The sequence below is a fragment of the Lissotriton helveticus genome, chromosome 6, assembly GCF_964261635.1.
Source record: "Lissotriton helveticus chromosome 6, aLisHel1.1, whole genome shotgun sequence".
NCBI classification, from domain to species: domain Eukaryota; kingdom Metazoa; phylum Chordata; class Amphibia; order Caudata; family Salamandridae; genus Lissotriton; species Lissotriton helveticus.
Window position 1 is genome coordinate 1,836,679,866 of NC_136067.1, and position 14,744 is coordinate 1,836,694,609.

A 14,744-nucleotide genomic window follows, 5' to 3' on the forward strand; every position below is an offset into this window, starting at 1 on the left:
ACCACTGTGGCAGCTGACACCTGCTGACAAGACACGAGAGAAGACCACTTTTCATTGAAGAAGTTCTCCTTCTCTCACCTGCAATTGCAAAGATGACACCAGATCATCTGACAGCTGCCCCTGTGGCAGGACATCAGGCGGGCTGTCAGCTTACTCAGTCCTGCTTCTCAAACAAAAGCATGCCAGAGGAGGAAAACCAGTGTGATGTTAACAATTGAGAACATTCCACCAGGGCAGCTATCAACTACCTTGGGCCTCCAACTCCTGCATGCTTTGATAAAGAAGGGGATACACACAGTGGACAGCTGCCCCAGGACCTTCCTCATTCACCTAGGACCTGCATTTCTCCATCTCTCTTTTGTTTGAGTAAGACTATAAACATACATATGCCCACTTATTAAAGTAATAAGTTAAACAAATACACATTGCTTGGGATAATTGATTAGTACCGGCTTCTACCAAAAAATGTGCATAGCTTTACTTTTTCGTTAACACTTTAACTGGCAAACATTGAGGCCTGGACAATATCACAAAAAAGAGTCAGCTTTCCACTTTCCTGACATTGAAAACGCATTGCCCAAAACAGAGGTTTTGTGGTGAATTTTTAGGAATGTGTGAACATGGAGTGTCGTGGTGAATTTATAGGCAAGCATGAAACATCAGTAGAAATCAGATTTCATGTATTCAGAAGAAAGAATATCTTGACCTACCGCAAAAACGCAGACCTCCAAAATCCACCACAATATGCAAACTGCAGTAGAAACAAAGGATTTGTATCCGCACCGCTCAGGGTACCTTTCAGGAGTAAATTTGTTAAATCCATAATTCCAGACTTTGCACCCCTCGATGAATCTGTAATACAATGCATTTTAATATTGCACTAAACTTACAAAGTGTTAGGAAAACAGAATTCAGGTTTTCAGGGTCTTTTTGTAACTTCTACAATGAAAGAATCTAATTAAACCTGAGGAGTGAGCAAGAACAGTCCAGACAGCCCTCACATGTGTTTGCACAGACCAGCCTAAGTGTGTCCCAGCCGAGAGGGAAACAATCACGCACACACTGTGCAGTTTTAGGTCTGGCTGTCACGTGTTTTGTAAACGTGGAGCAGGATACAAGCAGGTGATGTGACTTGCCTCTTTTCCTCAGTGGTCACATGGCAGGCCTGTTTTTGGCAGATTTTTCTGAAAGCTTTTCAAGCAGCAGAGCTGCTGAGCTCCTGACTGGCGGCCCTCCAGCATGCGAGGATTAGGCAAACTCGGGTCCATAACAGAGCCAACCATAGAAATAATTTATTTATTTAGTAATGTGTATTGTAATACACGTGTTTATTTTACGAACATCATTTATAGACACATTTAATCGGCATATCTTTCCAGGGCTTCAAAAAAAATGAAGGTGACTTTGCATCCATATCATTAACTGCCTTTGATCTTGATTTGGTTACGGACTAGAAGTTTGGATTATTCAGCTACCATTTTATTTGAAATAAGGGGTGTAGCTACTTGAGTATGACGGACATCAAGATAGCATCAACCAGCTTAAGTGGAGGTTAGAGTGCATTGCATAATGAACAAAACCAGGACGAGGCATAGGATGTGCAACATCCAGCAGAAAATAGATCGAATTCACAATGCCAGGTGAAAGGCTCAGGGCATTAGTACATGGTCAGTGCCTGGCACCGTTGTGCGCTGCATGTAATCAATAGAGGTCAGCATGAGGCACTCAGACACTCGGTGCACAATTAATTAATAAGGCCCTGCTCTTCAGTGCATCCATCCAGCACTTCAGTGGCAAATTTAAAGTGCTTACAGACTGCGGCCAGAGTTTTACACATGGCGCAAGGATAGCACGAAGGCATCAGTAATAATTACAAAGCCATGTATGGGGCAATTATCACCGCCTGGCGTGGCTTTGTAAAGAAATATAATGCAACACAGTGGCCTGCGCTGCGCTACGTTACATTTCAAGCTGAGAGGCATTCAATTGGTGCAGCATGGGCTTTCAAATGCATCTTCCCATAGATTTTGGTGCATTCCCAGATTCACTAACACTAGTATACCTGGGAATGCACCAAAATGTACGTATTCCCCAGTGAGGTATGACGAGGAGAAATATCTTTATTTATTTATTTATACTAAATAGTCCTGGTTGAGCATTATAGTTCAGGATCCTACCTTTACTCCCCGTCAACCATCCTTAATTAATTAGGGATGGAGCTACAACACTGTCAACCATTTAAATTTAGAAATAAAAGCATTTCTGCCCTTTTTCATTCACCTATTTTTAAACTTACAAATAAGTTTAAAAAAAGGTTGCGACTGATGTCACACGCATGCGTCATGATCCATACATGCTCATATGTCAGACGCATGCGTGTGCACACTAAATGACACAGGCCGCCATATCATCTCATCTCACCCTTTTTTGTACCTTTTTTTGTTCATATTGTACAGCATCAGCAATGCCGATACCGTACATCATAAACAAAAGGCATTGGCAAACTTATAGGCTAAGCCAATGCTTGTTTTTCTTTAGTGGACGCTGCAGCATCTTGCAATGTAGTGTTAAATGCCAGTAGGCAGGGATGGTGCTAATTTGCAAATATGCAGCAGCAGAAAAAGTGGGGAAAATTGTAATTGACACTATGAAATATCAACCAAGTATCGTGGGGTTGAAATAATGATTCAAAATATCCTTCAGCAAATATACAAGCTTCTACTGTTTTTTTGAACTAGTGGGCAAGATTATAGTTTTCTCCCTGGCCAAGATAGGCAAGAGGAGGAATCGGCAGACACACTGCTTTCAACAAGCAGTGCAACATTTAATGAAGACAGTGAGAATTTAGGTTCTTTCCAGTGTCATTGCTGTGAGGCTCTGGTGATATCACAAGACAAGACTCCTTCGCAGGATAGATGAATACGCTATAAAATAGCACGTATCACAGAATCAACAATGTCTAATCACTAATCCTAGAACTGCTGATCAAGAGTGTGCCCAGGAGGGGATGTGGACGGAACGGGGAGGCAAAGGGTAGTCAAACCAGTATTGTGTTCAATTGAAGTGCAGAAATGTGGCTTCTATCACAAATGGCAAATGCTGATCTCTATGTTATTGTTGAGATGTGAGTTGTAATTTTGAGAAGTATGTTTTGTTGTTTCAAAATTTTTATTTATATTGCCTTAATTCCTTTCTCTTCCTTAAGGTCCCTTTATGGTATCTCCCTTCCTCCCCTATGCTCTTGTTCTATCCTTAGAATGTTCATGGTTCTCACAAGACGTTTGTCAGTTTAGAGCTGACTCTTGGTGATGTAGTAAGGAATAAACATGATCTTCATTTACCTGTGATTCCTGTCACCATTCCTGGATACCTACCTCCACTTCTGCATCTCTGAAGAATTGTGCCAAGCTTGTCTAATCATTACAATGTGCTTTCAAATTCTGACTAGATAATCAAGATTGTTATGGTGTTTGCTGATTCCTGTACTGTTTATTCTCATTGATAGTGAAATTGTCAAATACATATTTGGAAATGAAGACAATGTACTAGGGGATGGTAAAAATGTGAATAACCTTCAAAGGAAGATCAACATTGGGTTAGGTTTGCATAAGTAGAAAATGATCTAGTCTATTGTTGGGGAGACACCCGAAGGAGCTAGGATCAGACTTGATCCTAATGAAGATATTACTGTACTGTTGATAGATAGATCAATATCTGCGCCAGATTTGTGCAGTGAATTACTGGATGTTTCCACAGACAAATTGGTCCTAGTATTGAATTATTAGCACCGCAACAAACTGAAGACACATGCCAAACCTGTGACACATAAAGTAAATTCTATACACCTCATATTATGAAATAACCACTAAAAGCGGATTTATAAAAACTCATCAGTCAAGGGTAATTGAACACATTGAAAATTCAGAATGACTGTCACCAATAGTTACAGCATCTAAAAATGAGGGCAAAGACATCAGGGTATGTGTGGATTAGAGAGATCTCAATTCTAATATCTGTGTTGATCAATATTTACTTCCCAGAATCCATGAGGTTTTTAGTGTGATAGGTGATACAAAATGCTCCAGTGGGACTGGTTTATCTTCAGCTTACCACCAGATCAAGGTACATCCTGAATCTAGACCACATGTTTCATTCGTCACACCCTTAGGGGCATTTAAGTTCGTTCGCATGCTATTTGCACTAGCCTCAGCTGCTGCTGTTTTCCAGTGCATGATGCAGCATGCTCTGGAAGTCCTGCCCAACTTGATTTGTCTTGAGGATGATATTATTTATGGTGCCTCTGAACAGGAACATGATGAAGCCCCGAGAAATATTTCAATAAGATTAACAAAAGAAGGGGAGACGCTAAAAGAAATGTCAGATACGTGTCAGGTAAGTGGGTGAACTGGTTCATACAACCTCTCTGTGATTGTGTGAAACCCAATCTTCTTGTGGAAGCTGTGAAGAAAGCAGTTTGTCCTACTAAGAAAGATGAGTTGAAATAATCTTTACGACTTGCTGAGTTGTATTAAAATTTGTTTAAAGAATTGAGGATAAGGTTTAACTTCTGAGGGATTACTTTAAAAAGATGTGCATTTTGAAAAAAATCAACCATGCCAGTATGTGTAAGAAGTGTGCAGGAAGCTGTTTGCAATACTGCGTACTCGGGCAATATTGATGCTAATAGACGCACCATTTTGACCAAAGACACTAGTAATGAAGGGCTAGAAGCAACTCTGGGACAAGTGGTTGATGGAAAAGAAGGTGTCATTGCCTTTGCCTCTTGTTCTCTAATGAAGGCACAACTCAACAATTCCCAGAGTTAAATACTCTTCCTAATATCGGTTAATATTTGTTAATTTTTCATCTTTTATATTACTTGTCTTGTAAATGTGTATTTTAGAGGTTTTAAATGTTTAAATTTCATATACTGGTTACATTTATTAAAATATATATTGTTATTGAATTTATAATATTTTTTATGTTTTCTTTATTTGTGTATGTATGATATATATCCATTCACTGAAAAAAACAAAGGCTACAGGGATGTTATAGTTATGATTTTTTTGTTTTTAAAACCTTAGAAATTCACTAAAGAACCAAAGGTCACAGGGAAGTTATACGTTGGTTCGGATTTTGCACACACAAAACCACAGCAATTCAACAGTTATAGTTAGAGTTATCTCAACTAATTGTACCCCGTGTCCTAAGGTATCCATAACTTGCGACTCCGCCATGCACAGTTTTCCTATCAATAATTTTACAGCACATGTAGCACTTATGTTATCAATGTCATAGACATTGTCATGAGTGATGTAATATGTGGGATTATTTGCAGTGCATGATGAGGATGAGAGTTATAGTCACCTGAGGGACCCATTCCCACGGGGCCGAAATTGGCTGGAGGAGGGGGACCTTGGGCACCCCTCCTCCATGATAATAAAACCAATCCCTCCCCACCCCCCCCGGACCTGCCCACCAGGAGGGTCTAAAAATAACAAGTGCAGGAGACCCTGCTTGTCTCTTTATTTTATTTGGTTTCTGCATTTTCAGTTCCCTATGGGAACCCACCAACAGGCCTAAGGGGTCAGGGTATTCCTACCCTTATGATTTATTTTTGTTTTTTTGGGACTCTGGCCGAGTTCTGAGTTCTAAGATGGCTGTAACCACTTCCTGGTTGAAGTGGTGGCAGCCAATCAAATCTCACCATGAGATCTGTCAGATCCACAGACTGACCGCTTTTCTAGATATACATACATAAATCTTTTTCCTTTAATAATTCCAATTCATTAGAAGGAGGTTAGCACAGTGAGGAATTATACAGTTTTTGATATGTGGTCTTTCTCACAAAATATCAGGGAAATTTTGACAACGAAAATGGAAACTAAACAACAATTTCAGGGAATGCGCAAGTGCTTTAACTGCGTGCACTGCAATAATGTGATAACTGGAAACACCCTACATCATCCACATTCGGGCAAAGCGATCTCATTGAGGTACAACGGGGATTGCAATTCAATGAACGTAATTTACATGATAAAATGTCCCTGTGGACTACTCTATGTTGGCAAAACTTCCAGAAAACTGAAAATACGAATCACAGAACACAAAAGCACGTTCCGGACCAAATCAACTAAATCTTACTTTTCTTCCCATTGGTTAGACCACCAACATACCATTGCACAAATGAGATTCACCATTCTAGAAGCATTAACCCCTCGACCTGATCAAAATAACACAACATTACTTGCACAAAGAGAAGCATGGTGGATAAAGTATTTGCAAACGCTGGTCCCGGGAGGGCTCAATGATAGAATTGAACTTCAATGTTTTCTGTGATATTTTACTTTTGACTTAGTATCTTTGTTAATGTGTCGATCTCTCGGTCAATACAACCATCCACCAACTGCTCTTTTTTTAAAAAAAAGCACATTCTCATAGCACTTATAGATGTAACAGTCATCCACTTTTCCTACACGAGCTCGTTTTCATAAAACTAATTGGTTCAACTTTCTTGGGTTCTATGCTATACTTTTCGCTCGTTATTTCGTTCATGATTATCATTCTAGTCTAGTGGTATTACTCTTTTGAGCTAAATGACTGGCACTTCCTCTTGCGGAGTTATATCTAACGTTGCACATTCTTATGCATGAGTTACACTCACCATAGTACTACCCACACAGCATCAGTAGACAGCGAGCATTGTCGCATATTCTTATGCATGAGTTTCATTCATTATTGCACTAGCTACACAGGCATCAGTAGAGAGCGAGTTTTATACTCCATAAGAAGTTGTCTGTTTCTATTCTTGCATCAATTTAAGAACCACATTGTCTCAGCATGCTGGTGATATTACTATTCTTTAGATTCATATATTGGTCATTTCTTACACTCCATTGAATTAACTGAAGAGGTTTATTTGTAAACGGGCCTATGATGCATAATTGTGAGACTGTACATTACCTCCACATTCTCTTTAGCTAGAGATAATGTTTAACCAGATTGCAGATTGGAGACGCTAGTATTCCACTAGCATAGCAGTTGTTTCTGTACCACTCAAACATGGCGGATTCAGGTAGTCCTATTTTCATGTTAATGACAGCTGCGTCGCGTCGTTTTTCCATAAACCAGCGGGTTTTCATTCATATCTGTTTCATGCCTTGGAGTAGCGATGTAACGGATGCATGTGATAGTTTCCTTCGAGCGGTAAGCTTGTCAACATCCTTTGTGTGCCATAGCAAACCTAGATGGTACTCTTGTTGGCGAGGGACATATATCTAAGGTTTTTTTGTATTATATTCCAGATCGAGTCCTGATGATTCGGACACACTTTTTTTGAACTATTACGGAGCCCTAAACCAATTGAGTGCAACCGCTCACTGTAAGTTTTTTTCGTAAAATAATGTCACAGTTTTCACTAGGCTCTTTTTAGATGAGAGTGATATTGGTGAGTCATGTGATTAAGACGAGATTGGGTTTCTTGCCTTGTTGCAGATTTATACCCAGTGCAGCGCCTTGAAAGACACCAGTCCTTAAGACTATTACTGCGAACAACAATGTCCATTGTCTCTGGGTTTTCCACCGTTGAGTACAGCTACATTTGGTGAGTTTTTTTACTGTGCAGTTTTCTTAGTGTATCAATCCATCTCATTATAGGTTCGGGCACGAATAGGAAGTTAAGATACTGAGGAGAGTAGTGTTTTCTTGACCTGTTGCAGATTTTGGCTTAACGCAGTACTGTGGGAAAGTTATTCCAGTGACCACTCAAGAGAGAAGACTTCTTTCGCATCATACATTACAGTAAGAGTTGATGTGAAAGTTTCACACGGGTAGACACTAGTTGACACTCGCTCAGTTACCTCAACGCTATTTATATTTCTCACTTTTTATGTTCATTCAGCGCGAGGTGGCTTCACATACTTCTTAAGGCTGCCAGTACAGACGAGTTTCACACAACTGATAACACGCAGTGAGTCTTAAAAGATCAAGATTTGACGGTTGTGGTGACGTCATCATGTCACTTGCTTGAATTTTATTGAACACGGGCGCATAAGTTCCGAGCACGTCTATACATGCAGATGTCCTTGGTTTGTGCTTTTCTTGCTGTTTCTTTCTGTCTTGACCTCGAGTTGACACATAAGGTTTTTTCTGCTGAACATGGTGGATATGTTCTTGGATGTTGTAGCAATATGCACCTTCTAAATTTAATGCATTAGTATGCATTTACGAATTTCTGACTATTTGTTTATAGTTGTTTTTCTTTGTTCTCGTTTGTCATTTCTTACAGTGCCCCTGAGGAAGGGATCTACCCGAAATGCATTGGGCCTCAACAAATTCAGTTTTTGGTTGTGTATTTAACCAATGAATGTATATTTATCAGTTTTTGCAACATTGACAGCAATACTCACATTGTCTTGTTAATAGTAACAGTGTAAATAATTTGCCCTGTGGTACAAGAAAAATTTCTGCAGTTCATAATATTCTTTTCTGTGTAATTCATAAATGAATACAAAAGCTGATTTATTCATGACTCAATTTTGAATCCTTTATTGGCTAATTTATGATTAACCTGCACAGTTACAAGTGGTCTCATTGTTATACTTTGAAATGATTTTCGCAGTGCGTTTGGTATACTAGTGGTTTTCCCACTAGCCGTTGCTCATTGAATTTGGCTGGCTGCCATTCCACCAAACAGCACGCACGCTTTGTTGAACATTATTAAACTAAGTTTACTTAGAACTGATTAGGGTGTGCACAGGTATACATCCCTTTAGTCTTTCTCACATTCCCTTGTTTTTAACTTGTTTTTCACAGTTATTTGTTTTCCCTTTTCTTTTTCTTTTCACACAGGTCTGTGGACTTGAGGAAATATGGGGGTTGTGTCCGCAAAGGAGATAACAAAAACTAAATATTTTGACATTGTTGCCAACTTGGATGTCATTGCGTTGTTGTTGCTCGCATGCAGATCATTTTGTTTCTATTTTATGGAGTTGATGCATATAAGATGCTGTGTCAGTAATCTGGGATGGGCTATGGCATTGAATAGATTGTTAAATGCAAATGCGCACTACACAAATGAGAAAGCGCTGTTTCAGTTGAGAGTGTTGATTGGATGACAAGTGTATAAGTTAGTATGGGCAAACCCACTTGGGTTCAACATATTTAAATCCTATTGCATTTGACTTGTTCCTTCATAACTACATGTCAGAAGAGTCTTACTTGAAGTATCCAGAGGAACCCCACAGGAACAGAATGATGAACTATTCCCAATACCTCCTCGAGTCTCCCTCCACGCACCAAATGAAAACTCTAGTAGCGTGAAAGAAATCCCGATGGGGGAAAGGGGATCGGACAGAGAAGAGACTGCTGGTCTTCAGTGGTGTCTTCTACAGCAACCTTCAATATACTTCTTGGGCGCTGTTCACACTGTAATACACAAACAGAATTACAACCACAATCCTAATGACCAATTCTTCTATTATCACTCTGTCATCTCTAGGGGAACTACTACCTACCCTTGTGAGACCAGGCGTTAGCCCCTCCTCTATTTGGATATGATTGCCTTTGGGGGTTTGTTGCTTGTGGAGTAGTGATGTGGCAATGTATCCTCCAATTTACATAACAAATGCTGAGATTATTAACTGCTAATCTCTTTCTAAAGTTTACCTCTTTTCCTATTGTAAATCAAATAGTCAGATATTAAACTTTAACTTTCTTTCTTTCAGCTGGAACAAATTTGCGCAGACAAATACAGAAAGGTAAGTATAAGTCTTGAATTCTAATCTATTCACCAATCAATATTTTTTTCAAGAATCGGATTAAAACTAAACTTGTCTTTCTTCTTTTAAGAGGATAGAGCAGACAATGGCCTTACTAGAATGTAAGTTTAATTTATATTTACATTTTTGGTATTAGCCACAAAATGCAAGCCTAAAACTAAACGTTTATCTAAACATTTCCTTTTACTTGAACTAAAATATACATCTAACAGAAACACTATCTCTTTCTCATATTTGCCCTCTAGGTACTTGCGTGACTGGATACTGCAGGAAGCACTGAAGCGAGGAGTTCTGTGGAGAGCAGAGGAACCACCAAAAGTGACCTTTGACCGGAGTTTATCACTGCTGAGAACCGACGCGTAGATAACTAGCCTACCGACGGTAAGAAATACAAAAATATCGCCTTGCTACTCTCACCAACTACTCGAACGCAGACAGGAATCAATCGATTCTGCCAATGGTTTTGATGAAGTGCGTGGCACTCGGAGCCAGCGCGAGCCTCAGCTGTGCTCTAGAGTAGTCTCGCGCAGATCACCAGAAAGGCTTCAGCGCTGACATAGCGCTGCGCCACAATATTTAGTAAGTACTTTCTGACTAAAGCAGACCAACCCTTGTGCCCTGAGACAGGGGAAAACTGTGGCCCCAACAGATTGTCCCTTAAGAGACTTGACTTTCCTCACACTACATGATTTTGCTGTGAAGTGGAATGTGTAAGTATTACCAGGCCATTCATTTTTAATTAGTTATAAAAAAATGTGTTCATGGCACATCTATGGAATTTATTTAGCGTGATTATTGCAATATTGTTTTTAGAACTGAATTTATTTATTCTCTTTATTTAGTCAAATTACATTACATGTAGACAGGGTTGGACTTTATGGTGAAATCCAAAGTTAAAACATGCTTCTTTTGTGGCAATAGTGATAACGCCAGGGTGGTAAGGAAGGTTCCGCTATCTCTGGTTGAAGTCCCTGAAAAACCATGGGCCAAGTTGACTCTAGACATTATAAGCCCTATAAGACAATTGGGGTGTTGAGGAAAATGTATTCTTGTAATGGTGGATTATCACATCCACTGGACATTCACAAGGGTTGTCATTACCACATATGTCGTTATAAAGTTTCATAGAAATGTATTCCTCAGTGAAGGCATTTCTGACAGCATTGTCACCGATAATGGTGTGTAACTGACTTGAGAACCCATGAAGGAGTTTTTACAGGAAATGTCAGTACGTTAATACAGAATAGTGTTATACTGTCCCAGAGCCAATGGACTAGTTGAAAGAACCAATTGCATGATTAAAGAATGTATCAAATTGGCCTTTGTTAATCATGTTCCCACTAAAAAACCATCTGCTCCTCTGGGTCCCACAAGGTTCCATCCTCAGCCCATTACTTTTTAATGCAAATATGGCCCCACTAATCAGGTTAATTTCGTCCTTCAACATTGAGACATCTCATATGCCGACGACACACAGTTTATATTAGTCCTAGACAAAAATATTACACTGGCTGAGGAAAACCTCTGCCAATGCCTCACAGCTGTCTTTCACTGGACGAAGACCAACCACGTAAGATGCAACTCTGAAAAAACTGAAATCATGCCTTTAGGGAAGGGTAATAATTTTTGCCCCAGCTAATTGGTGGCCGGCTGATACCCTTCCTAACATCTTAACTGCTGCCAGAAACCTGGAAGTCAGATTTGAGTCTGCTCTGTATTTCATCAGCAAGCTCTATCTGTAGCAGGCACCTGTTTTCACTTAATCAAATCACTAAAAAAGGTTTTTGACCTACTTCCCACTATGACAAGGCAGACGGTTGCAATAGCTCCGATTACTTCTAGAATCGACTATTGCAACAGCTTTCATGCAGGCACTAATAAATCAGCACTTCATAAACTTCAGATGATTCAACATGCTGCATCAAGACTAGTACTTAAATGGCCCAGGAAATCCTCTGCATCAGCTGCCCTTAAAGCACTGCACTGGCTACCTGTCCACAAACGAATACTGTTCAAACTTTTAATAATTATTTTCAGAGGTTTTCATTCCTCAAGCCCCCAGTATCTTCGATCTAGGTTTACCCATAATGTACCTTGCCGTACGCTTAGATCTTCCAACTCAAATGTATTGAAGCGTTCAGATGTATCTCCAAAGGAGGTAAATCTATTGCAGTATTACAACCAACCCCCACTAACCTCAGTTTCATTCAATCAGAAACCCTCTTTAGGAAGCCCTTAAAAACCTGGATCTTCATTGCCTCAGATGCACTATGCAGAGCTCTGATCTAACTCTTTTAATCCTGTTTCTCAATTGCTGTTACATTATGCCCGAAACTCAATCGACTATAAAGCCATGATGCTTCTCGGAGTGACAGATGCGCTCTATAAATGCTTCCTAACATAGCATAACATAAAAAGGCCCTACAAGATATGTTGCGGTCATACTACATGACTCCTGACAGTGTCACAGGAATACATTTATTTCTCTTAAGAGTAGCCTTCCCAGAGACAAGTTATCACCACGATGGTTAAACAGTGTAGGGTTTTCTGAAGTTGACAGAAAGAAAGTCATGGGCAGGGTCAAATCATACCAACAGGAATACATATTGAGATATGACCATTTACATGGAAATTAATTTCAAAAGCAGCATGTAGAAGATTGGGTTCAGGTCAAGGAACCTGGTAAATAAAGTAGGACAAACAGCTCATATTTTGCACCATTGCAATATTCAAGGTTATGAAAAGTGTGGCAGAACTGCAAAATGGACAAACATGGAGCATAGATAGATAGACTCTACCGATGTCTTTCCCCTGAGGCGGAAGCCGGGGGCGCTGTGCTAATATTTTAACTCTGCACTCTGCACTTTTCACGATTGTATTTTACTGTGTTTAAAGTTGATTTTAAAACTTGCTGCACATGCTCTAATACCTCCAGTAATATAGGGATTTATATTTGTAGTTGATTTAAAAACTTCTCGGATCCCTGGCCACTCGAACCGACTCCCAGAGCGCATTGGTATCCGGGGCGCCTGGAGAGAAGGGTTCGGCCATCTTGGGTGAGGGAGGGGTGGCGCTCGAGATGCAGGACGCTTCCCGCCCTCCCTACTACTTAAACTGGTGAGCAGCGCTGCCTCGCTGACTCTACCGATGTCTTTCCCCTGAGGCGGAAGCCGGGGGCGCTGTGCTAATATTTTAACTCTGCACTCTGCACTTTTCACGATTGTATTTTACTGTGTTTAAAGTTGATTTTAAAACTTGCTGCACATGCTCTAATACCTCCAGTAATATAGGGATTTATATTTGTAGTTGATTTAAAAACTTCTCGGATCCCTGGCCACTCGAACCGACTCCCAGAGCGCATTGGTATCCGGGGCGCCTGGAGAGAAGGGTTCGGCCATCTTGGGTGAGGGAGGGGTGGCGCTCGAGATGCAGGACGCTTCCCGCCCTCCCTACTACTTAAACTGGTGAGCAGCGCTGCCTCGCTGACTCTACCGATGTCTTTCCCCTGAGGCGGAAGCCGGGGGCGCTGTGCTAATATTTTAACTCTGCACTCTGCACTTTTCACGATTGTATTTTACTGTGTTTAAAGTTGATTTTAAAACTTGCTGCACATGCTCTAATACCTCCAGTAATATAGGGATTTATATTTGTAGTTGATTTAAAAACTTCTCGGATCCCTGGCCACTCGAACCGACTCCCAGAGCGCATTGGTATCCGGGGCGCCTGGAGAGAAGGGTTCGGCCATCTTGGGTGAGGGAGGGGTGGCGCTCGAGATGCAGGACGCTTCCCACCCTCCTCATGTCGGATATAAAATGAAGGCTTCCCGTCCGCGCAGCGGACGAGCGCAGCGGGCGCGCCGACGGCGCGCCGGAGGCGCGCCGGAGGCAAGCCCGTCTGCGCCCGTCCGCGCCGGGACCGGGCCCAGGGCCATAACCCCTGCTCATCCCTTACCTTATCAGCGGAGCACCTTGCTGCAACTTCGCCCCTCGCCCGCCTCCTGCTGCATCATCATTGACCCGGCACTCACGCCCACAGGTATTAACCTTACTTGTCCTCACTGCAATACCCTTATTCACTTTATTAATAGTACCATCACTACTCCTGCCACTAAGAGCATTAAGGAAAACCATATTACCATGGCCCTTATCAATGCGCGATCCTTGCCTAAACATTGCCAAGAGATCGCCGACCTTATCACCGATAACAATCTCGATGCATTGTACGTAACCGAAACATGGACTGACGAAGCATCGGCCCCAGACCTGGCTATGGCAGTTCCACCTGGTTACACTGTCCATAGGCAGGACAGGGTGAAAAACAGAGGTGGAGGTCTGGCCATCATAATCAAAGATCATTTTGAAATTCGTACCTCCCCCATCCTGGCCTTGTCATGTGAAGCCCTACATTTTATAATAAAATTCTCTCCGTCCTTCAGTTTCAAGGGAATACTCTTATACCGTCCTCCGGGGTCCAGAGCTGCGTTCCTGACCAACCTGGGGACGATAACTGAATCTATAGCCACAGATGAGTCCACCACGGTTATGGGCGATTTTAATTTCTATCTCGAGAAACACTATGACAATGATACTATCTCCCTCACGTCAGACCTAGAATTAATAGGTCTTAGGCAATTGGTCAACGCCCCGACCCATCAAGCAGGACACACGTTAGATGGCATCTTCACTAATATCGAAAATCTACATGTGACCGACATTCTCCCAATGGCATGGACAGACCACGCGGCCATATTCTTTAGCATGACCATCAAAGACTCGCTGAGCAAAAAGACCCCTCACCTCAAGCCTGGTCCTTTCAAAGCTTGGAAGGATTTAAATTACGATAACTTAAACATACTACTAACTAAACTTAAACCAGATCTATCCAACGATCCCAGTGTTGCCACACATCAATTCCATGAATGGCTGAGGGTTGCCACCTCAGAATTAGTACCAACTAAATCCCATT

At 41.2% G+C, this 14,744-nt stretch overlaps 1 protein-coding gene across 1 annotated transcript in view; it reads left to right on the top strand.

Moving 5' to 3' along the window:
* LOC144762908 (uncharacterized) overlaps positions 1–10,159 on the top strand; it is a 34,696-nt gene extending 24,537 nt beyond the window's left edge. Inside the window, exons 4-6 of the mRNA XM_078648205.1 lie at positions 9,726–9,758; positions 9,850–9,880; positions 10,025–10,159. Coding sequence (XP_078504331.1) covers positions 9,726–9,758; positions 9,850–9,880; positions 10,025–10,142 — 182 coding nt within the window. The 3' untranslated portion in view covers positions 10,143–10,159. The remainder of the gene's footprint in view (positions 1–9,725; positions 9,759–9,849; positions 9,881–10,024) is intronic.
* The last annotated feature ends 4,585 nt before the right edge of the window (positions 10,160–14,744 follow it).